We start from the raw sequence: 18,656 nt of genomic DNA, 5'->3' as shown, positions 1-18,656 counted from the left end.
GGAGGGCGGAGGTGCCACGGGTCACAGGCAGGAAGTGTGTGGTTTTGGGTCCGGGAGCACGTGACGCCTGGGAAGTGGCGGAGCCCGGGGGTGATTCACTGGGGGAAGGAAAAGGACGTCTGTGTCCAAGCTCTGGGAACCGGGAAAAGGAGCTTGGAAGTGTGAGTAATGTGTAATTTACTAAAATTAACCAGCGACTTCTTCAGACGGTTTCTGGGTGCTTTCGGTGTCTCTTGGGGCCCTCGATGCCCGCTGCGTCCTGCCTGCAGGGGCCCGTTTGCCCTGTTCACTCCTCTTCTACCCAGGGTGACGCGGGGCAGACCCTCCGGTGCCCAGATCGTGAGCCCCTGAGCAGGGCTGTCTTCCTCCCGTAACCATCACGAGACGAGGGCTCGGTCAGCATTGGTGGACTGGGACGGAGCCTGAACTGCACGGGGGCTTGTCCCAGTGACGTGACCAGCCCGCAGCCTCTCAACGGTTCGTGGTATGACGTCTAGAAACCTCACTTTTCGGGGAGGTTCTGTCAGGGAGGCGGTTTATGTAGAACATCGAACACTAGTGGGAAATTGTCAGTCGGTCGGTCATGTCTGGCTCTGTGTGACCCCGTAGACTGTAGCCGCCAGGCTCCTCTGTCCATGGGATTCTCCAGGCAAGAATGCTGGAGCGGGTTGCCATTTCCTTCTCCAAGGGGATCTTCCTGATGCAGGGATCAAACCCATGTCTCCTGCATTGGCAGGCGGACTCTTGACTGAGCTACATTAAGGGAAAAACACCCTGTTCAGGAAAAGCCCGCTCACCTCGGGTCGGAGGGCTGATGTCCCTGCTGTGTGACCTTCTATCTGAATGTCGGCGTTCGCGGTTACGACTGTGGAGCCTTCTGCATAAAGGCCAGTAATGTCCTCTGAATCTTCACAGGAAGACGATACGTCACGGACAGGCTGGTTTCAGAATTAAGGGCTTTTTTCTCCTTTTCTCTTTCTGGTCTCGTAATTCTCTGGATGTTGCTGGGGTCTGTGGGGCATGCGCGGAGCACCTCGTCTGGATTGTCTCACTTGCCTGTGAGCATCTTCGTGGGCTGGAATTTCGTCCTCCAATTGTGTCTGAGTCACTGTAGAGTCCACCGGAGGATGGGGGGTTCGGGTGGGGACACCCACGAGTTGACCGGTGTGCCGCGTGCGGTCGGGCTGCGCTGCAGCTGATGAGCTGAGCTACGGGTGGTTCGTTCCGCCTGCACGATTCCGTACGTGTAGCCTTCGATCCCCGTTCGAGACCCTCCCAGGCGGCCCCCACGCCCACACGGCGGCTGAGGACACCGGCTCCGGGGACGTGCTGGCAGAACCTGGCTGGTCTCCTGCATCACCGCCCCGCCTCCCCCGAGCCCCAGTGCCACCCTGATGGGCACATACTGCATCTGCGGGACGGCTGCTCAGGCCCTGGGGCCTCGCCCTCACCCACAGCTTCTCAGCGGTCACGGGCGGGGCGCTGCGCACGAGGGTGCCGGGCCGAGTGGGCTCTCAGATGCCCTGGGGGGCTCCAGGGACACAGGAAGGCAGGCTCACTAGTGGGGTGAGGGGAGGGCGGCTGTCTCGCGAGCCTGCACGGCGCACTCTGGCGGGGTCCAGGGCCAGAGCCAGGCTCAGCAGTTGGGGGGTGTCGTTGGCCCAGGGGTGTGGACGGTCCCAGCGTGGGCGGCGTGACGGAGCCAAGGAAGGGCGGACGGATGGGGGGTCAGGGCTGTGGCGGGCCGGCCCTTGGGGGCCCTCATGGGCGCCTGCCGCGGCCTCAGCTTCCCGGGGATGCCACGGGTGACCCCGCCTCAGATGAGCCCCGGCGAGGCCCTCCCGCGGGAGTCGGGGATCCTCACCTGAGCACCGCACCGTGAGGCATCCAGTGACGAGACCACATGGGGTCTCAATCCCCCCACCTGGGAGGTTCACGGTGTCCCCGGCTCAGGTCGGGACCTGGTGTGTGGGAGATGCTGGGTTGTTGCAGCATCCTAACCGCCTTTGTCCTTCTGAAGGCTGGTGCCGGGCAGACCACGCCGGCTCGGGGTGAGGTCTCTGGCTCCATGTGGGTGGGGTGTGTCAGAGAAGCTGCATCCAGGCTGCTGAGGTGGGGGGCCCATCCCTTCCTGCTGGTGCCACGGAGCAGAACCCAGACCCTTTGAGGGCACCGCTCCCCAGTGCCCACCTGGGCTAGTGTGCAGGCCCCTGGCTCCCTGTGGGCTGTTGGAGGCGCCCCGAGGTGGGGTGATGATGGTGTGGTCCCTCCCCACGGCAGAGAAGGGCTAGAATGATCAGTGTGAGCCCGACCCTGGCCAAAGGCCCCTTCCCCACCCAGAAGCTGTCAGGCGTTCTCGTCTGAGCGCGCGCTGCTCTCTTTTCAGGAACAAGACGGCCAACGGGGACTGCCGGAAAGACCCCCGGGAGCGGAGCCGCAGCCCCATCGAGCGGGCTGTGGCCCCCACCATGAGCCTGCACGGTGGCCCCCTGTACGCGTCCCTGCCCAGCCTGAGCATGGAGCAGCCCCTCGCACTGACCAAGAACAGCCTGGACGCCGGCAGGCCGGCCGGCCTCTCGCCCACCCTGGCCCCGGTGGAGCGGCAGCAGGTATACCTCTGTCGGGGGGGCGGGACCCCATCCCCGGGCTGTGCCGGGGGCACCAGCTGCGTGGGTGACTCCGTGTATGCGCCCCGCTCCGTGGGCCGAGCGGCCTCAGAGAAGCGGCAGTGTCTGGGGGCTGCTGCTCTGCACGAGGAGGGAATGGCCTGGACTTGCCATGTTTCTTGCCCTCTTCCTCGGCAGCCCTTTCGGGATCAGTGCGATGATCCCAGGGGGACTCCGAAGCGAACCCCTTAGAGGCCACATGGCTGGAGTTCAGTGCCAGGCTGCTCTGCTCGGGGCTGGGGCCCTAGGAAGTCTGGTCAGAACCCTGTGATTGGCAGACAGGGACTGTTTTGGATATATACATATATAAAGGAAAATAAGGGAAGTAAGTTGTCAATAAACACAGCCTGTTTGGTAGGAAGAGACTTAGAAAACGGGCTCCTGGGGGAAGAGCTGATAAAGGGAGGCATTAACTGTGCGGTTCAGAAGCACGGCGTGAACCCGTGGTTCCTCTCTCTCAACCTCCAGGGCCTGGGGCACAGCAGATCCTCAGTCAGGGTTTGCTCGAGACTCCTGGACGCGGATGCGAGCACGGGGAGGTGCTGGAGCCGAGCTCAGCCTCCAGGCTGCTACCGCAGCCCCTGCCCAGGCCTGCTTCTGACCCAGTCTGTGCCCCCTGCTCGTAGGCGCCCTCAGGTGTTGGGTGAAGTCTCGCTGTTGCTCCCAGGAAGGCTGATGAACAGTTGCGCTTCCTGCCTTAAAGCCCCAAATCACGACCCTATTTGTTTCCTTTTTTTCTTTTTTTTAACAAAACCGGGCATAGGCAGCTGCTTTGTGTGGGTAGTGTGTTAGAAGCTGGTCAAGCAACATGTGGGCGTGCACACAGTTCGAGTCTGGAGGAGCCAGGTAATCAAGTAAGCCAGACTGTTCATGTATCAGCTGGGGGGAGTCGGGGAGCTACCAGGTAGGGAACACTCACCGGCGCTGCAGGAAGGAAGGAAGTTATAGCGAGAGGCCCCGGGCGTCTCCTGGAGCCGTGGGTGCAGCCAGGCTTCGGAAGGAAGGGCCAGACCGGGCTTGAGAGCTGGATGGGAGCCTGGCCCCCTTCCTCCCCTGGCTCCGGGCCCGTCTCTGCATCCTTTTCTCTCGCTGCGTGTGGATCGCACAGCCAGCTCAGCGTGGCTGCCCCCCAGCTCCCAAGTTTTCCCCCCCAAGTCTCCTGCCTCAGCCGCAGCCCCATCTGGTGGGTGGGGGTAGCACGGACTCGGCGGTTTGAACAGACCTCCAGAAGTGGCAGGACGCCTGGACCTGACCACGGGCAGGCCCCCAGACCCGTCTCAGGCCGCGCTCCAGGCCCGTCAGGTCCGATTCTTCCCGTTTCACAAAACGAGCTTAGAAGGTGAATGAAGGTCCTGCCTAACGAGCGGGCACTCGGTTCTCCGAGGCCCTCCGAGTCTCAGAGCCACGTTTCCTCCTCTCCACTGTTTCTGTCCCCACGGCAAGGTGTCACACCGGTTCCCGGTGGCTCTGCTCCGCTGCCGACGTGTGGAACCATCAGTAAAGCCCCGAGGTCTTTGTTCTCGGGCTGCTGCTGCTCAGCCTCACCTTGCCTCAGCTCGGGTGTGTGCTGTTCCTCGTTAGACCCAAGCACACGCCTGCTCTCTCAAATGGAGCCAGATCCGTATCAGAGACCTGCCCACTTCCCATCCCGGGAAGGTCTGCTCTGCAGGCCTCTGCAGGGGCTACCAACCTGGCTCTTTACGGGAATGGCCGGGGCTGGACAAGCCCCGATCCCCTTGCTGACCTGCTGCTGCACTCGGTCTCGGCTGACGCCCAGCTCCCCGGAGCTGGCTGGCCGCCTCCGTCTCATTTGGGGCTATCAGGACCCTTCCTGGCTGCAGCCTGAGGGCGTGGTTGGTTCACAGGTGTTTTCATCCGGTCGGGGGATGTCTGGCAGGGTGCCTGCTTGGAGGTGGCTTCATGCCTCACACAGAGGAGGTACTTGAACAGGGTTTTGAAGGGTGGGTGGAGGTTGCCAGGCAGGCAGCGTGGTGGTCTTGGGAAAGCACAGCGAGTTCCGGAAGGCCGACCAGGTAACACTGGTGTGTGACTCGCGCGCTGGGGGCGGTTCCTCCGTCTCCGTGGTCACTTGCATGGTCGGAATGGAAAGAGATGAGCGGAACTAGGAGTATTTTGGAAGGTCCCAGAATGGCTCAGAGAAGCTCTGGGGTCTGGGGGACACGCTCTGGAGCCTGTGGTCCCTTGGCAGGGGGCCTTCCCCCTGCCGTCCACCCGCTGGTCTTCCCCCCCCACTCGGTGATGGTCCCATTTCAGCCCAGCAGCCAAGCCTCTGTCCCCGGGGCTCGGCGACTCACACGGCTGCTGCTCAGAGGGGGCCTGGCACACCTCCTCGGCGCTTGCTCACTGTGGATTTGGGTCCTTGAGCTTCAGAGTGGGAACCACGAAGCGGAGGAGGGCCTTGACCAGATCTGCCTTTGGGCCGGGAGAGGTCTACCAGGGGGTGCTCGGCAGGAAAGGGGTGCTGGGGAGAAGGCCCCATGCGCACCTATGGGGGCTCTCCCGGTTCAGTGGGTGCCCGGCCAGGCTGAGGAGCACTGGGGTGGCCGTCCTGCCTCGGAGCAGGGGAGGAACGCGAGAGCGGGGTGGCCGGGTGGGGTCGGCAACCCCCCAACAGGTGCTTGCCGCTCATGCCAGCCTTCCCCCTGCAGAACCGGCCCTCGGTGATCACATGCGCCTCCGCCAGCGCCCGCAACTGCAACCTCTCGCACTGCCCGGTGGCGCACAGCGGCTGCGCGGCTGGCCCGGCCAGCTACCGGCGGACCCCGAGCTGTGAGTGCCTGCGCGTGCCCCCCACCCCCCAACAGGGCGGGGGACTCAGCGCCCCTTACCCTCCTGTTCCCGAAACGGCGGCCTCGGGGCCCCTGCGCAGGGCTGCGTTGTCCCAGCACAGAGGCGCCGGGCTGGGCGGGGGGAGCAGCCCGTGGGCCCCGCCCTCCAGGCCCCCTCGAGTCCAGCCTCGGGGCGGTCGCCGCCACCGCCCTGTGTGCGTGAAGGTGCGCGCGCACGGCCCCGAGCAGCAGGCGCCAAGACGCGCCCCGCGCCGCGGCCACCGTCTGTGCGGTCCCCGCTCTGACCGCCGTCCCCCCACTGTTCTCCAGCCACCTGCGACCCCGTGGTGGAGGAGCACTTCCGCCGGAGCCTGGGCAAGAACTACAAGGAGCCAGAGCCGGCCCCCAACTCCGTGTCCATCACGGGCTCCGTGGACGACCACTTCGCCAAGGCCCTGGGCGACACGTGGCTCCAGATCAAGGCGGCCAAGGACGGCGCGTCCAGCAGCCCCGAGTCGGCCTCGCGCCGGGGCCAGCCCGCCAGCCCCTCGGCCCACATGGTCAGCCACGGCCATTCCCCGTCCGTGGTCTCCTGAAGGGAGCGCTGCCCTCCGACACCACGTCCATCTGCATGGTTTGCCTGAGCTTTGAACAGTCAGTGCTTAAAAAAATGGAAAAATTGGGGAAAAAAAAATTCGGTGGGAGAGGGAGGGATGGTTGATTCGCAAAAACCACGTGGTGGGGTTTCTGTTGTGTTTCGTACTTATTTGGTCTTCGTCCTCGGGGCCCTCAGACATGCTGGCGGCGCCGCGTGGGGCACCTCTGTCCGCCTCGGTTACCAAAGACGCCTGGACAGGTCAGCGCCCTGCGAGGCCGGGCCGCCGCGGCTCGCGCTTTCTCAGTCACAGGCCAGGCCACTGGCGACCCCGACGCTCTGTGCTTTTCCGTTCGCTTCTCGAGAGCCGGGCGTGCGCGGCTCCGCTCCCAGCCTGCGTGTGTGCGTGCTTGTGTGTGCGTCTACTTGAAGAGAACAGGACTGTCGTGTCTGATTTGCACTATGGGAGGAGGACTCGAGTGGCCTGCCTGACAGCTTTGTGCGAGACGCTGGTGCTCTGAGGGCAAACTGCTGAGAAACAGAGGGTTTCAGGATGACATTTGTGACCATTTGTGTGTTTTTTGTTGTTTTTAATTTAGACAAAACCGCTTTGGAAAGGGGAAGCCTCATGCAGGCTATAGGTCTTTCTCTGTCTAGATTTCAGGTGCTTGCAACTGGACTGCAGACTCTTACCAATCACGGGCATTTTACCTTTTCTGAACACTGCAGTTTGTTAGGCTAGGGCTGAAGTTGGAGGAGCCTGTAGTGCTTTAAACAGTGATGCATGTTTTAATGGATAAAAATAGCTGGTTTCTATTAACTGTATAGACAGTAAACAAACAATCCTTAATACTTAACTAGCTTCTTTTCAGAATGCGTTTTATTTTTGTCAGTTACAGTCCTAGATATACTTACTGCTGGTACAGTTGTACTCTAAGATTTGTATTTGATATCCACGTTACTCCCTGGCAGGCCCTGGACGCGGGCGGGCGAGTGGCTGGTCAGCAGCCGAGTAGGATGCTGGAGCGGTGGCCGCAGGCTGACAGCATCGGCTATTTTCTGCCGCCCTGCCTGCTCCCAGGGGAGTTGGGACTGGTGTCTCCCAGCTTCCCTCTCGCTGCAGAAACTGCTCTGTTCCCTTGGCCGGACAGCAGATCCCCGACCATCTGACGCGGTATTTTTGTGTGCTTCCTCTCGTGTGCTGGGGCCAAGGCAGTATACATTCCTCTGACTTTATACAGTTATTGCTGCATTTATTATCATTTGCTATAGTCATAGCTACTAACTAGGAATTAGGTGAAGAAGCGAGCATGACAGACCCAGCTGTGGATGTTCGACAGCTGCTTTTGTTTCCGGGAACCTTTTCTTGGGCCCCGCCCCTCCCGGCGCTGCCTCCTGGCCCCGCCCACCAGGGCTCTGGCCTGTCCCCTGGCCTGGTCGTCAGGAGGAGAAAGATAGAGGTTCGCTGGTGACTTTCACAGTTGGCACTGGGTGACCAGGTGGGCGCTGGGCTCCTGGGGCTTCAGGCCTTTGAAGAGGCAGGAGGAAGGCGTCTCCCCCCCAACCCCGCACGCATTTCCCTCCCACTTCACTGGGCTTCCAGGCTTTTGCATCCAGGCCCCTATATTTTCTGTAGGAAAAAAAAATCATTGAGAACACTTTTTTTATATAGGTAACTTTAAGACCATCATTACGCTGTGCGTAAAGAATGTACAGAGAAATTTGTAGGTATTTTTTGAAGAACAATTAATTTGTTAATGATATGTAGCTATTTAATTTTTCCCTTTTCCTATTGTAATCATTCATATTGTTTTTTTTTTGTTTGGAAAAAAAAGTTGATCTTTTTTTTTTTTTCGTCGTAGATTTGTCTGTAAAAGTGCAGGAACACAGTTATTCTATGAGAACACTGCATCTGCCTTAATAGCCACTAGTTTGTTATTGCTACAGGCTACTGAGTGTCGCCCAGGAAAACGACCCACTGCCGGCGGCTCTGTGCAGAATGGGCGCCCGCCAGCGAGGACATCGCTGGGGAGGGGAAACAGGAGCGCCAAGGGCCGGGTCCCTGCTGGGAGTGGCCGCCGGGAGGGGCCCCGGGCGGGGGGACACTCCTCAGCCTCGGGGCACAGAGAGGTTCTCCACAGAGCCAGGCCCTCCGCAGTGCGTTCAGACCATTCTCTCTGTGTTTGTAAATCTGTAATATACCATTCTCTGTGGCCTGTTTTTCCTGGAAGAAGAAGAAGAGAAAAAAAAAAAAAGGTTTGGCAGGCCATCTTTTTTTTGTACTTAAAAGTAGCCTTAAGAACAATAATAAAGTGCTCTTAAACCACAAACTGTCAGGATGATCCTTGGGCCCTGGGGGACAGTGGGGTGGGCTCAGTGCCTGGTGTCCAGTGGCCTCTAGTTTTCCAGCCAGTGTGGGGCTTAAACCAATTTTTAACTCTCAAAAAGAGAAGCATCATTTAAAACCTACAGCAGCCCAACTCAAGACTCATCACTGACTTTGCTTCCTTGCCCAAGATAAAGAGGACAGCGCGTGCACACAGAATTGTGGTAAGGGCCCTGCTCGGTGGCGGCCACAGAGGTGCAGCCCAGGATGAAGAGTGGAATCAGCCCGAGCGACCCCAGCAGGGCGCCTCCCCCAAACCCTCTGACCATCCCCCTGGCTGCACGGAGGCAGACCCACCACCCACTCCGCACCCCCTGGAGTTGAGGCCTCCAGGCGGAGGTGGGACCTGGGAGCAGGCGCTCAGGCCAGGCCCCAGGGCAGGAGGGCCCTGCCCCGGCAGCTCAAAGGAAGGAGCCCGGTCTCCTTCCCCCAGCGCAGCGGAGGTGGGGAGCCGCCCGGCCGTAGCCTGCGTCCCCAGTGGAGGTCTGCTTCCCTGGGCCAGCGTGGCCCCTTCTGTCCCGCGTCCCCTCCGGCCGGCCAAGCTGGGGCCGCAGCCCCCACAAAGGCTGCTGGAAGGAGCCGGCTTTTTGCTCCTCGCAGGTCTCTTGGCCACCACCATCACCCCCGCGCCGTCACTCCCCCACGGGGGTCCCGGCCAGGAGGAGCGCGCCCCCCACCAAGAAGAAAGAACCGCTCGTGGAGGGGACCAAGTCCCAGGTCACCGGCAGTGCCGAAGCCAAGGTTATTATTGAGCTCAGAACTGCGGGATGAGGAGCTGTCGGAAACAGAGGACGCCAGCGGCTCCCGGCGAGGAGGCAGGCCAGGCCTCCAGCTCGGGGGACGTGGGGCCAAGGTGCAGTCCTGGGGCGGCGGCCTCGGAGCGCGAGGCACGTGTCAGACGGTCTCGTCGTCACTCATGTCCCAGATCTGCGTGGAGAAGGGGAGATGCTCAGTGTCCGCCCGCCCGCGGGACCGTCTCAGGGCCGTGCGCCCCCGGCTCCCCGTCTCCACCGAAGCACCGCCCTGCTTCTCGCGGGAGGAAACCGTGGCTCAGAGCTGGGGAGCCTGGCACCTGGGGGTTGCTGGGGAGTGGCCGGGCTCTGCGGCGCCGATCCTGCTGGCCTTCCCGAGGCGGCCCTCGCCTCTGCTCCCGCTCCCTCTCGGCCCCCTCAGCGTGAACCCCGGAGAAAGAAGGCCGCGGCCAGCATGGGGGGCCCAGGGGGCTCCCCGCACCCTGGGGGCGTGGGGGGGGGGGGCCTGGTCCCTGACCTTAGTCCCACAGACTTGCCAAATTCCTAGAATTGGTTGCAAAAGGCCACCTCCGTGCTCAGAGAGCCGAGAGAAGGAACGCGGTGTTTTCAGGAGGCTGGCCTGGGAGGCAGGGAGGCACAGCCAAGGTAAGCATCAGCATCCACAGCGGCTTGGCTGCAACGTGGGGGCTGTGGGGGACACACTGAGAAGGGCATGTCCTCCGAGGGCCGCCGCCCGGGGCCTCACACACCCCTCTCTGGTGCCCACTCCCTGCTGCCCGAGCACGCTGCGGCGAGACCACGAAGACCCCGCTGTCTGAAGGCGCGAGGCCCACGTGCTGAGGCTGGGCTCCCCCGGCTCAGAGCAGGCTTGGGCCTGCCCTGTTGGGTGGAGTGGAGGGCTCGGGTGCCATTCAAGAGAGGCTGCACCCACCGCTCCCCCGGTTCCTGCAGTGGGGAAGAGCCGTTAGAGGGCTCGCTGCGCACTTACTCTTTGCTCTCATTCCGTGCACCCACATGCCTGTGGAGCCCTCCCCGTGCCACGTGAGGCCAGAGGCTCCCTCCACAACTCACTACAGCCCGTGGAAACTGGCTCAGAGAGGGGCGTCAGCTAGCCCTCGGTCACACAGCAAGTAAAGTGCGGCGCTGGGAGCACAGGGGAGCGGGGGTTAGGAGAATAAAGAGGGTGCCTGGACCAGATCCAGGTGGGGGGCAGTGAGCCCCGCAGGTCAGGACGCTCCATTGCCCTGCCCAGGCTCTGGGCATGGGGAGGGGGACATGGCCCACTCCACTGCCCTCCTGTGTGGTCTAGTGGGGAAGGGCGTCTGCAATTAGAAGGGGAGACAGCAGGCCTGAGCATGGGTGGTGGGGAGGGGTCCAGGCCCTGCCCAGAAGGTTCAGGGGTACAAGGAAGGCACCCAAGGGACGCTGGGACTCTGCTGAAGGGGAGGTGGCATTAGGCATCCTTCTCTAGGCCCAGGATGGGGTTTCTATGAGAGGGCAGCCCATCCTCTGCCGTGGGCTGCTCTCTAGAGGGAGTCTGACTTGTGAACCCCAAGAAATTTCAGGATCAACAAACAGTATCATAAGACTTAACATGCAGACGCTAAAAAAAAGCCAGACTCACAGAACCAGAGGCTACACAGTGGATGGCAGGGCCTGGAGGAAAGGGGAGGTGGTCAGGGCACGAGCAGCACAAACTGTGAGGATGAATGCCGCCTGCAGACCACGGCCTGGCGTTCCCGTGGGCTGCAGTCTGTGGGCGGGTAGATAGATCTGCGTCAGAGTGGTCCTGACTGCAGTCTCCAAGACCACTGTGCCTCTAGTCTAGGACACGTCTGCAGGACCACACTGCCTGTACTCTGCAGAAAGACTCTGCCTACAGTCTGAGCACCACTGCCTACTGGCTGCAGGACCATGCTGCCTCTAATCCCAGGACCACTCTACCTATAGGCTGCAGACAGTCTGTCTAGAGCCTGCAGGACCCCTCTGCCTACAGTCTCCAAGACCAGTGTGCTTAGAGTTTATGCTGACGGTAGTCAGAGTAGGCCTGTACATTGTAGGCAGAGTTGTCCTCTGTAGACCAAAGGGGCCCATGAATGTCCTCTTAATGAATAAAGGTGGTAAGAAATTGACAAAGATTTAACAAATTTTAACACTCAGTGCTGGCAAGGGTGTGAATAAACACTTCCAAGAGAAGTATAAATTGGTGCCAGAGGTTTGGCAATATGTAACACAAAGCTTAAAAAATCCCTGTAGCTTAAGGAAGAGATAAATGGTCTTTTTGTAAGATGATATGCAAGTTTACTTAGAAAACCCAAAAAAATGCTTCGATGAGTACAGTCAGTAATGAGTATTCAGTAACACAGGAAGATACCAAATTAACGACTCAATTACAGCCTTCCTGTACACAAACAACATCCAGTTAGAAAACATAATGAAAGAGATGAGCCCAGTGAAAGAGAGAAAGGACTGGGAAGCAAGCCTAACAGAAAATTCACAACATGTCTACGGAGAAACCCCTTCTGAACAGTCCTCACAAGACCTGTGTGCAAAGTGCCCTGGGAGAAATGGGGACTTACCCTGGGTTTCTGCACGGGGCAATTCAATATCAGCAAAGACGTTCCCTTTCCTGAGTGAACATCAATTTAACACAATCACGATTTTAAGAAAAATCAAGTATCTTTCCTGGAGCTAGACAAGCTGGCTTTAAAGTTTATGTGGGAAAAAAAAAAAAAAAAATGAGGGACCCTTTGAGTATGAAAAGAACAGTGAGGAGGTTCCCCTACACTGCGTTTAAACATCATCAAATCTGTAATTTAGACGTTGCGGCAGCAGAACCACAGGCAGAGGGGCCAGGGGAGCCAGATGGCTGAGAAACAGGACAGGATAGGATGTCCAAGACATATGGAAATCCACCGTTTCAACAATACTGACCGCAAATCATTAGAAAGATAGGAGCTTTTAAATGATATGAGGACAACTGGAGAGTCATTTCCAAAAAGGTAAGATTGAGTCCATGCCTCACTGTATATCCAAATCAACTCCAAATGGAGCAGAGACTAAAAATTTTTTTTACATCTCTTGAAGGTAAAAAAATGAACTATTCAAATACTAGATGCAAACGTGGGTGAATTTCTTTATAACCTGGGAGTGGGCAGCCTATAATCAAAGTCTATAAACAACAAAAACAGATACACTGGATTATGTAAAAACACACAGGAGGAATTCTGTATGGAAAAAGCTCTATAAATAGAGCTAAAAAGACAAACGACACACACTGGGTGAAAACATAACCTTATACCATCCCCTAACATATAAAAGCTCTTTTAAAATCAAGGAGATAAAAACCAATAAACTGATTAAAAAAAAAAAAACAGGCCAAAACATGGGCAGTTTACAGGAAAAAACTTGTAAATAGCTTCGATACATAAGAAAAGGTGTTCAACCTTACTTAGAGTAAAAGAAATGCTAAAGCTTTGTAGGACACAGTTTTCAGAACGTCTGTGAAAGACACCACCACGAAACTGAAAAGGCATACCACAGGCCACAGGAAAACAGCCACGCGGTACATAGAGAGGACGTGTATCAAAATTTATACAAAGAACTCTTCCAGCTCAATAATAGACAAATAATCTGATTTTTTTTTAACATGGGGAAGATTCACCGGATATTTAATAGCAGAGGAAATATAGTACTATCAACAACCTGAAAAGATGCTCAGCATCCTTAGGCTCCAGGGAAACGAAAATCTAAACCACAACGAGATGGCTGAAGGGCACACACAGAGACGCGCAAATCCAAGCCACAGTGAGGCATTGCCTCACGCTGGCCAGGACAGCCACTGTGAAACCTCCACCACTACCGGAGAAGGTGCAGAGAAAGGGACCCCCTGGTACTGCCGGTGGCAGGGAACTGGGGCCACCAGTATGGAGAACAGTATGGAGGGTCCTTAAGAAATGGAAAGCCGATCACCATATGGTCCAGCAGTCCCACTCCTGGGCATCTATACACTGCGAGGACCGTGCTTCCCAAAGACACACCACCCCCACTGTTCACTGCAGCACGGTTCACAGTCCCCAGGACATGCAAGCGGCCTACGTGTCAATCCACAGATAAACGGCGCAGTCACGAAAGGGGGATGAAACTGGGTCATCTGTAGTGGCGAGAATGAACCTAGAGTCTCACACAGTGAAGAGTCAGAAAGGGGAAAATATGTATTCATGCATACGTATGCCATCTGCCCAGGTGACTAACCCACCTGCCAGTCCAGGGGATGCAGGAGACGTGGGTTTGATCCCTGGGTCAGGGATCCAAGAGTGGGATCCGAGAGTGGGAAGCGGCTACCCCCTCTAGTATTTCTTGCCTGGAAAATTCCATGGACAGAGGAGGCTGCAGGCTACAGTCCATGGGGTTGCAAAGCGTCGGACATCACTGAGTGCACACAAGCACACACGGAATCTAGAAAAATGGTATGACTCTCTTTGCAGGGCAGTAAAAGAGACACAGATGTCGAGAAGAGACCTGTGGGCACCATGGGAGGTGCTGGGACAGACTGAGAGGGAAGCGCTGACGTACGCACGACCCCTTTTGAGACAGAGCTGTGGGAAGCTGCTGTGCAGCAGGGGCGCTCAGCCTGGAGCCCCGGGACAGCCTGGAGGGGTGGGAGGCATGGCACTTGAGAGGAAGGGGAGGTGTGCGTGCACAGAGCTGACTCACTCTCTTGTACAGCAGACACTAACACAACATTGTAAAGCAATTATAATCCCATAGAAAAAAACCCTAAATATAGACACTTAGGATCCAACAATCCAGCTCCTGGGCATCTATCTGGAGAAAACTAATTCAAAAAGACACCCACACCCCAGTGTTCACAGCAGCATTATTTACAACAGCCAAGATGTAAACATCCTCCTCCGCTGATGGAGGAATGTGCAAAGAAGATACGGTACATAGACGCGACGGAATATTAGCCATAGAAAACGAAACAATGCCACCTACAGCAACGTGAATGGACCTAGAGACTGTCATACTGAGTGAAGTCGGCCAGAGAACGACAAGTATCCTATGACCTATTAAAATATGTGTAATCTAAAGAAAACGGTACAGATGAACTTACTTAGAAAACAGAAGAGTCACAAGCAAGTGACTTACTTTCACAAGTAAGTAGGAGACAGACTTACGGCTACCAGAGGGGAACGGGCGTGGGGAGGATACGTGCTGCGTATAAAAGAGAACTAATAAGGCCTGCTGTATAGCCCAGGGAGCTCTACTCAGTATTCGGTGGTGGTCTGTGTGCGGAAAGCATCTCAACTAAGAGTGGATGTATGTAGAAATGATTTACATCACTGCACCTGAAGCTAATGCAACAACGTAAATCAACTATATTCCAGTAAACGTCTTTTAAGAAATGAAGCCTTCTGGAATGGCCGAGGTGAAAACCTGTGGCTGGCAACACCGAACGTCGGTGAGAACGGAGCGGGGGGGGCGGCCGGAGCTCACCCAGCGCTGCTGGTGGGACCGGAGGGGGCACGGCCACTCCGGGGGAAGGCCTAGAGACAGGAAGGCCACACGCACACCTCACCTGTGCCCCCAAAGGAACACAAACACGGGCTTGCGAAAGGACTGTGCCAGAAGGCTCACGGTGGGCTTGGTTTGTAACAGGCGCAGCCTACACCCAACCCATCGAGAGGCAAACAGGGACACCATACAGCGGACGCTGCCCACCACTGAAGGAACCTGCCCCCAAGGCACAGAGCGCCTGCACACATCTCAGGGTCGCTCTGCTGTGTCAAGGGGGCCTCTGGACACAAGACCGCATACTCCATAAATCCACCCACGGGAAACTCTGGAAAGGGCAAGACTAACCTGTGGCGACAGAGAGTACATCGTTTGCCACACTCACCAAACTGTACACTTGAAATAGGTGTGTTTTACTACATGTAAACTGCACTATAATAAAAGTGATTAAAAAAAAAAAAACTACACAGGCCATTTCTTATCACTCAGATTGACTCAGATTGGCAAAAGCCCCAAAGCTTGACAGTGAGAGTAGTGTGGGGAAAACCCTGCTAACCTGTACCACTGCCAGGATGGGAGCCTTCAGACCCGAAGATGAAAATGCAGCAATATTAACGGAATGATAAACTGGAAATTAAAGCAAATGGCTACCTTTTAGGCGTGGGTGGAATGGACGCGCGGCTGCTTTGAACATACCTTTTTCACTTTAGAATCAAGTAAATGTTTTGCATATTTAAAACCAAAAAGAAAAATAACCGAAAGAACAGGCAGAAAACCAAGAGACCTGGTTCAATCCTTGGGTTGGGAAGATCCCCTGGAGGAGGAAATGGCTGCCCACTCCAGTATCCTCGCCTGGGAAATCCTATCGGCGGAGGAGCCTGGCGGGCTGCAGTCCCCGGGGTCGCAGAGTCGGACACGACTGAGCATGCACGCACATAAGACGGGCTAAGGAACGAACAGACGTTCCTCCAAAACAGACAAATGGCCAAGAAGCGCCTGAAAAGACACTGGATCATCTCTAGGGTTTGGGACAACACAAAGCAAAGCCTCAAGGAGATAACACTCTGCACCCATTAGGATGGCTTTAATCAAAAAGCCAGGCAGTAGCCAGTGTCGGCAAAGTTTTGGGGAAACTAAGCGTAAGACGGTGAGGCTTCTTTGGAAAGCAGTTCAGTAGCTCATCAGACAAGAGTTCCCAAATCACCCAGAAACTCCACTCCTGGGTGTATACCTGACAGAAATGAAAGTCCACAGCCACACCAACAGGAGTGCATGAATGTTCACAGCACTATTCATAACAGTAAAAAAAAGAAACCACCCAAATGTCCACCGAGCGATCAGTGGAAAACGGGGGCCCTCCCTGCAGTGCAGTGTTATTTGGCCAAACACCTGCCTACACTCCATCTTCTTGAGAGCCTAAGGACGTTGGGGAGACCGTCCCCTTTCACACAGAGGTCCCTCAAGTGCAGAGGGACTTCTGTAACCCGCCCCGGAGGCCGAGCTGCTAAGGGGGAGAGTGGGGGCTCTTCCTGCTTTATCCCACCACGTCCCTACTGCTGAGTGAAATTCCTTCTACAGAAGGGGACAGAAGCATGTGCCTGGACTCCCATCCTGTTAGGCGGGCATGCAGTGAGAAGCCCCATGGCCAAAGGCACGCACAGGAAGCATGCTAGCCCAGGGCAGAGGAAAGGCCAGGCAGGGGGCACCCAGGCTCCCCGCTCCGTCCCCCGACCCTGTTCAGAAAGCTGAGCCTGCATTGTTCCGGCCCCCCGGGAGAGGACCGGCTGCAGCCTGTGCTCCGGCCGGCTGGGGGGGCTGGGCAGTCTCTGACGGGGTGGGGGGTCGTCCTGTCCCCTAGCTGTCGCCCTGCAGCAGGGACAGCCCACCCAGAGGTGGCACTGCCTGTAGGCCAGTGTAGGGGTGTGCGCAGGAGGGGGCACCCAATCTGGGGAAGGGGAGCCGTCCAGCCATCAGGGCGCACGCTGGACCACACGCACTGGAGGGCTCCAGGCCTCCCTGTCCACTCTCCCGGAGACGCAGACGCGTTTCAAGGGGCCGTTCGTCACGCAGTTTCAAACTTGCATCGCATTTCTGGACCACACTGCCTGGAGCCTGCAGACTGGGGTTTTTCTTTGGTAAACAGTGTAATTATCCCGTAAATGGCACAATTATATTTGTGCGTGTGTTAAAAGTGTTCATTTGTTCAATGTAAACATTTAAAATACGCCACAGTTTTTGAAACCTAGTTTTAGCGTTTCTATTTTTTTTAAGATTAAAAATAAAAACCTGTGGCTCTCTCTGAGCAGCCCTGCTCCCCACACCCCCTGGCCAGCACCCTTGGAGGCATGACTCTTCCCATGGGGAAGATGGGGGCGGGAGCGGGTTGGGGGTGGCGAGGGGGGGTCACTGGACGGCGCTTCCCCAGCAGGGATTGAGCCAGGGTTCTGTCCACTTGGGGGGAGAAGAAAGGTCCCATCGTGGGTCCACGTAGCTCACACTAATAGCCATTCACTCAGTCATTCCCTCGCGAACGCTGACTCAGAAGCGCCTACTCAGTGGTGCTGCAGGAGACGGGAGGAGGGCCTGTCCAGGTGGCCAGGACTTCTCTCACGAGACCTGTGGAAACTGGGGGGGCTGGCGGGTCAGGGAGGGTTCCCTGTTCGCCAGCCTCAGCATCCCCCATTCTCAGCTCTGCGTTTCAGTCTGTGCCTCTGCCTGACTCCCCAGAGGGCTGGGCACACCTGAGGGCGGGGCCCGGCCTGTGGGACCCCTGTGCTCCCAGCCCTGCTGGGGGGCCTGGCCCGATACATAGCTTCTCAATGAACAAGATTCAGAACCATCTGCTCCGGGAACAGAACCACTCTTCCACAGCGGAGAAAGGAGAGGGGAATGTCGGGTGTGAGCAGAACACCCAAGAGTCAAGCAGTAAAGAAAGGGCCCGTCAAGCCTCGGACATGGTCGCTAGGAATGCGAGTTGGTGTGACGGCTTAGGAGAACAGTATGGAGGTTCCTTAAAAAAAAAAAAAAAAGCACAGATAGAGCTACCCGATGACCTTGCGATCCCACTCCTGGGCACATTCCTGGGGAAAAACACGGTCCAAAAGGATACATGCAGCCCAGGGTTTGCAGCGGCGTGTTTACAGCAGCCAAGACGTGGAAGCGACCTAGAGGCCCACTGACAGAGGAGCGGGTAAAGAAGATGTACGCGTATACAATGAAATACCACTCAGCCATTAAAGACAATGAAATAATGCCACCTGCAGCAACATGGATGACCTAGAAGTTGTCACACTGAGTGAAGTCAGACAGAGGAGGAGAGACATCATGTGACAGCCTTTATACGTGAAATCTAAAAAGGAATTACACAAATGCATTTATCTACAAAACAGAAACACGCAGAGAACAACCTTACGGTTGCCAGGGGGGAGGGCTGGAGGGAAGGGATAGTTAGGGAGTTTGGGATGGACGCATACACACGGCTATATTTAGAATGGGTAACCGGCAAGGGCCCGCGGCACAGCACAGGGAACTAGGCTCAGTGTTACGTGGCAGCCTGGATGGGAGGGGAGTTTGGGGAGAATGTATACGTGTATGGCTGAGTCACTCCGCTATGCACCTGAAATTATCACAACCTTGTTAATCGGCGCCACGCCAATATGAAAGTTCTTTTTTTTAGTCCCTCAGTCCACCTGCTTTGCTGGGCATCCTGGCAGGTCAAGCCCTTGGCTTCCAGGCCCACGGGATGGTGGGGCAGGGCTGTGGGCACCTCCTGCTAGGTAGGTGGGCAGTGGAGCCACCTTTGAGTCCAGACCACTGACGCCTCCTCCTCCTCCCTGGGAGCCCTAGGTGGGCCCCATGCCAGGCCCTGGGGGTGCAGAGTGGTGGGCAGCTCTTGCTTGTGGACTCCCAGAGGCCTGGAAGTGGGCTTAGTTCTGGCCGGGGACGAGGCTG

The 18,656-nt window shown here is 56.9% G+C and overlaps 2 protein-coding genes across 4 annotated transcripts in view; one reads left to right on the top strand and one right to left on the bottom strand.

The window, feature by feature from the left end:
• The window catches only part of VGLL4 (vestigial like family member 4), a 142,170-nt gene extending 133,811 nt beyond the window's left edge, over positions 1-8,359 (top strand). For 2 of the 3 annotated variants that reach the window (XM_068981733.1, XM_068981732.1), the window contains exons 3-5: positions 2,387-2,609; positions 5,336-5,462; positions 5,786-8,359. In XM_068981733.1, the coding sequence (XP_068837834.1) occupies positions 2,387-2,609; positions 5,336-5,462; positions 5,786-6,051 (616 nt within the window). In that variant the 3' untranslated portion in view covers positions 6,052-8,359. The remainder of the gene's footprint in view (positions 1-2,386; positions 2,610-5,335; positions 5,463-5,785) is intronic. The other variant, XM_068981730.1, reaches the window with a different exon arrangement.
• Positions 8,360-8,973: 614 nt separating this feature from the next.
• The window catches only part of ATG7 (autophagy related 7), a 241,062-nt gene continuing 231,379 nt past the window's right edge, over positions 8,974-18,656 (bottom strand). The window contains exon 18 of the mRNA XM_068982053.1: positions 8,974-9,363. Coding sequence (XP_068838154.1) covers positions 9,331-9,363 — 33 coding nt within the window. The 3' untranslated portion in view covers positions 8,974-9,330. The remainder of the gene's footprint in view (positions 9,364-18,656) is intronic.

The sequence above is a fragment of the Capricornis sumatraensis genome, chromosome 10 (assembly GCF_032405125.1).
Source record: "Capricornis sumatraensis isolate serow.1 chromosome 10, serow.2, whole genome shotgun sequence".
Classification (NCBI taxonomy): domain Eukaryota; kingdom Metazoa; phylum Chordata; class Mammalia; order Artiodactyla; family Bovidae; genus Capricornis; species Capricornis sumatraensis.
This window is presented reverse-complemented; position numbering and strand designations above follow the sequence as displayed.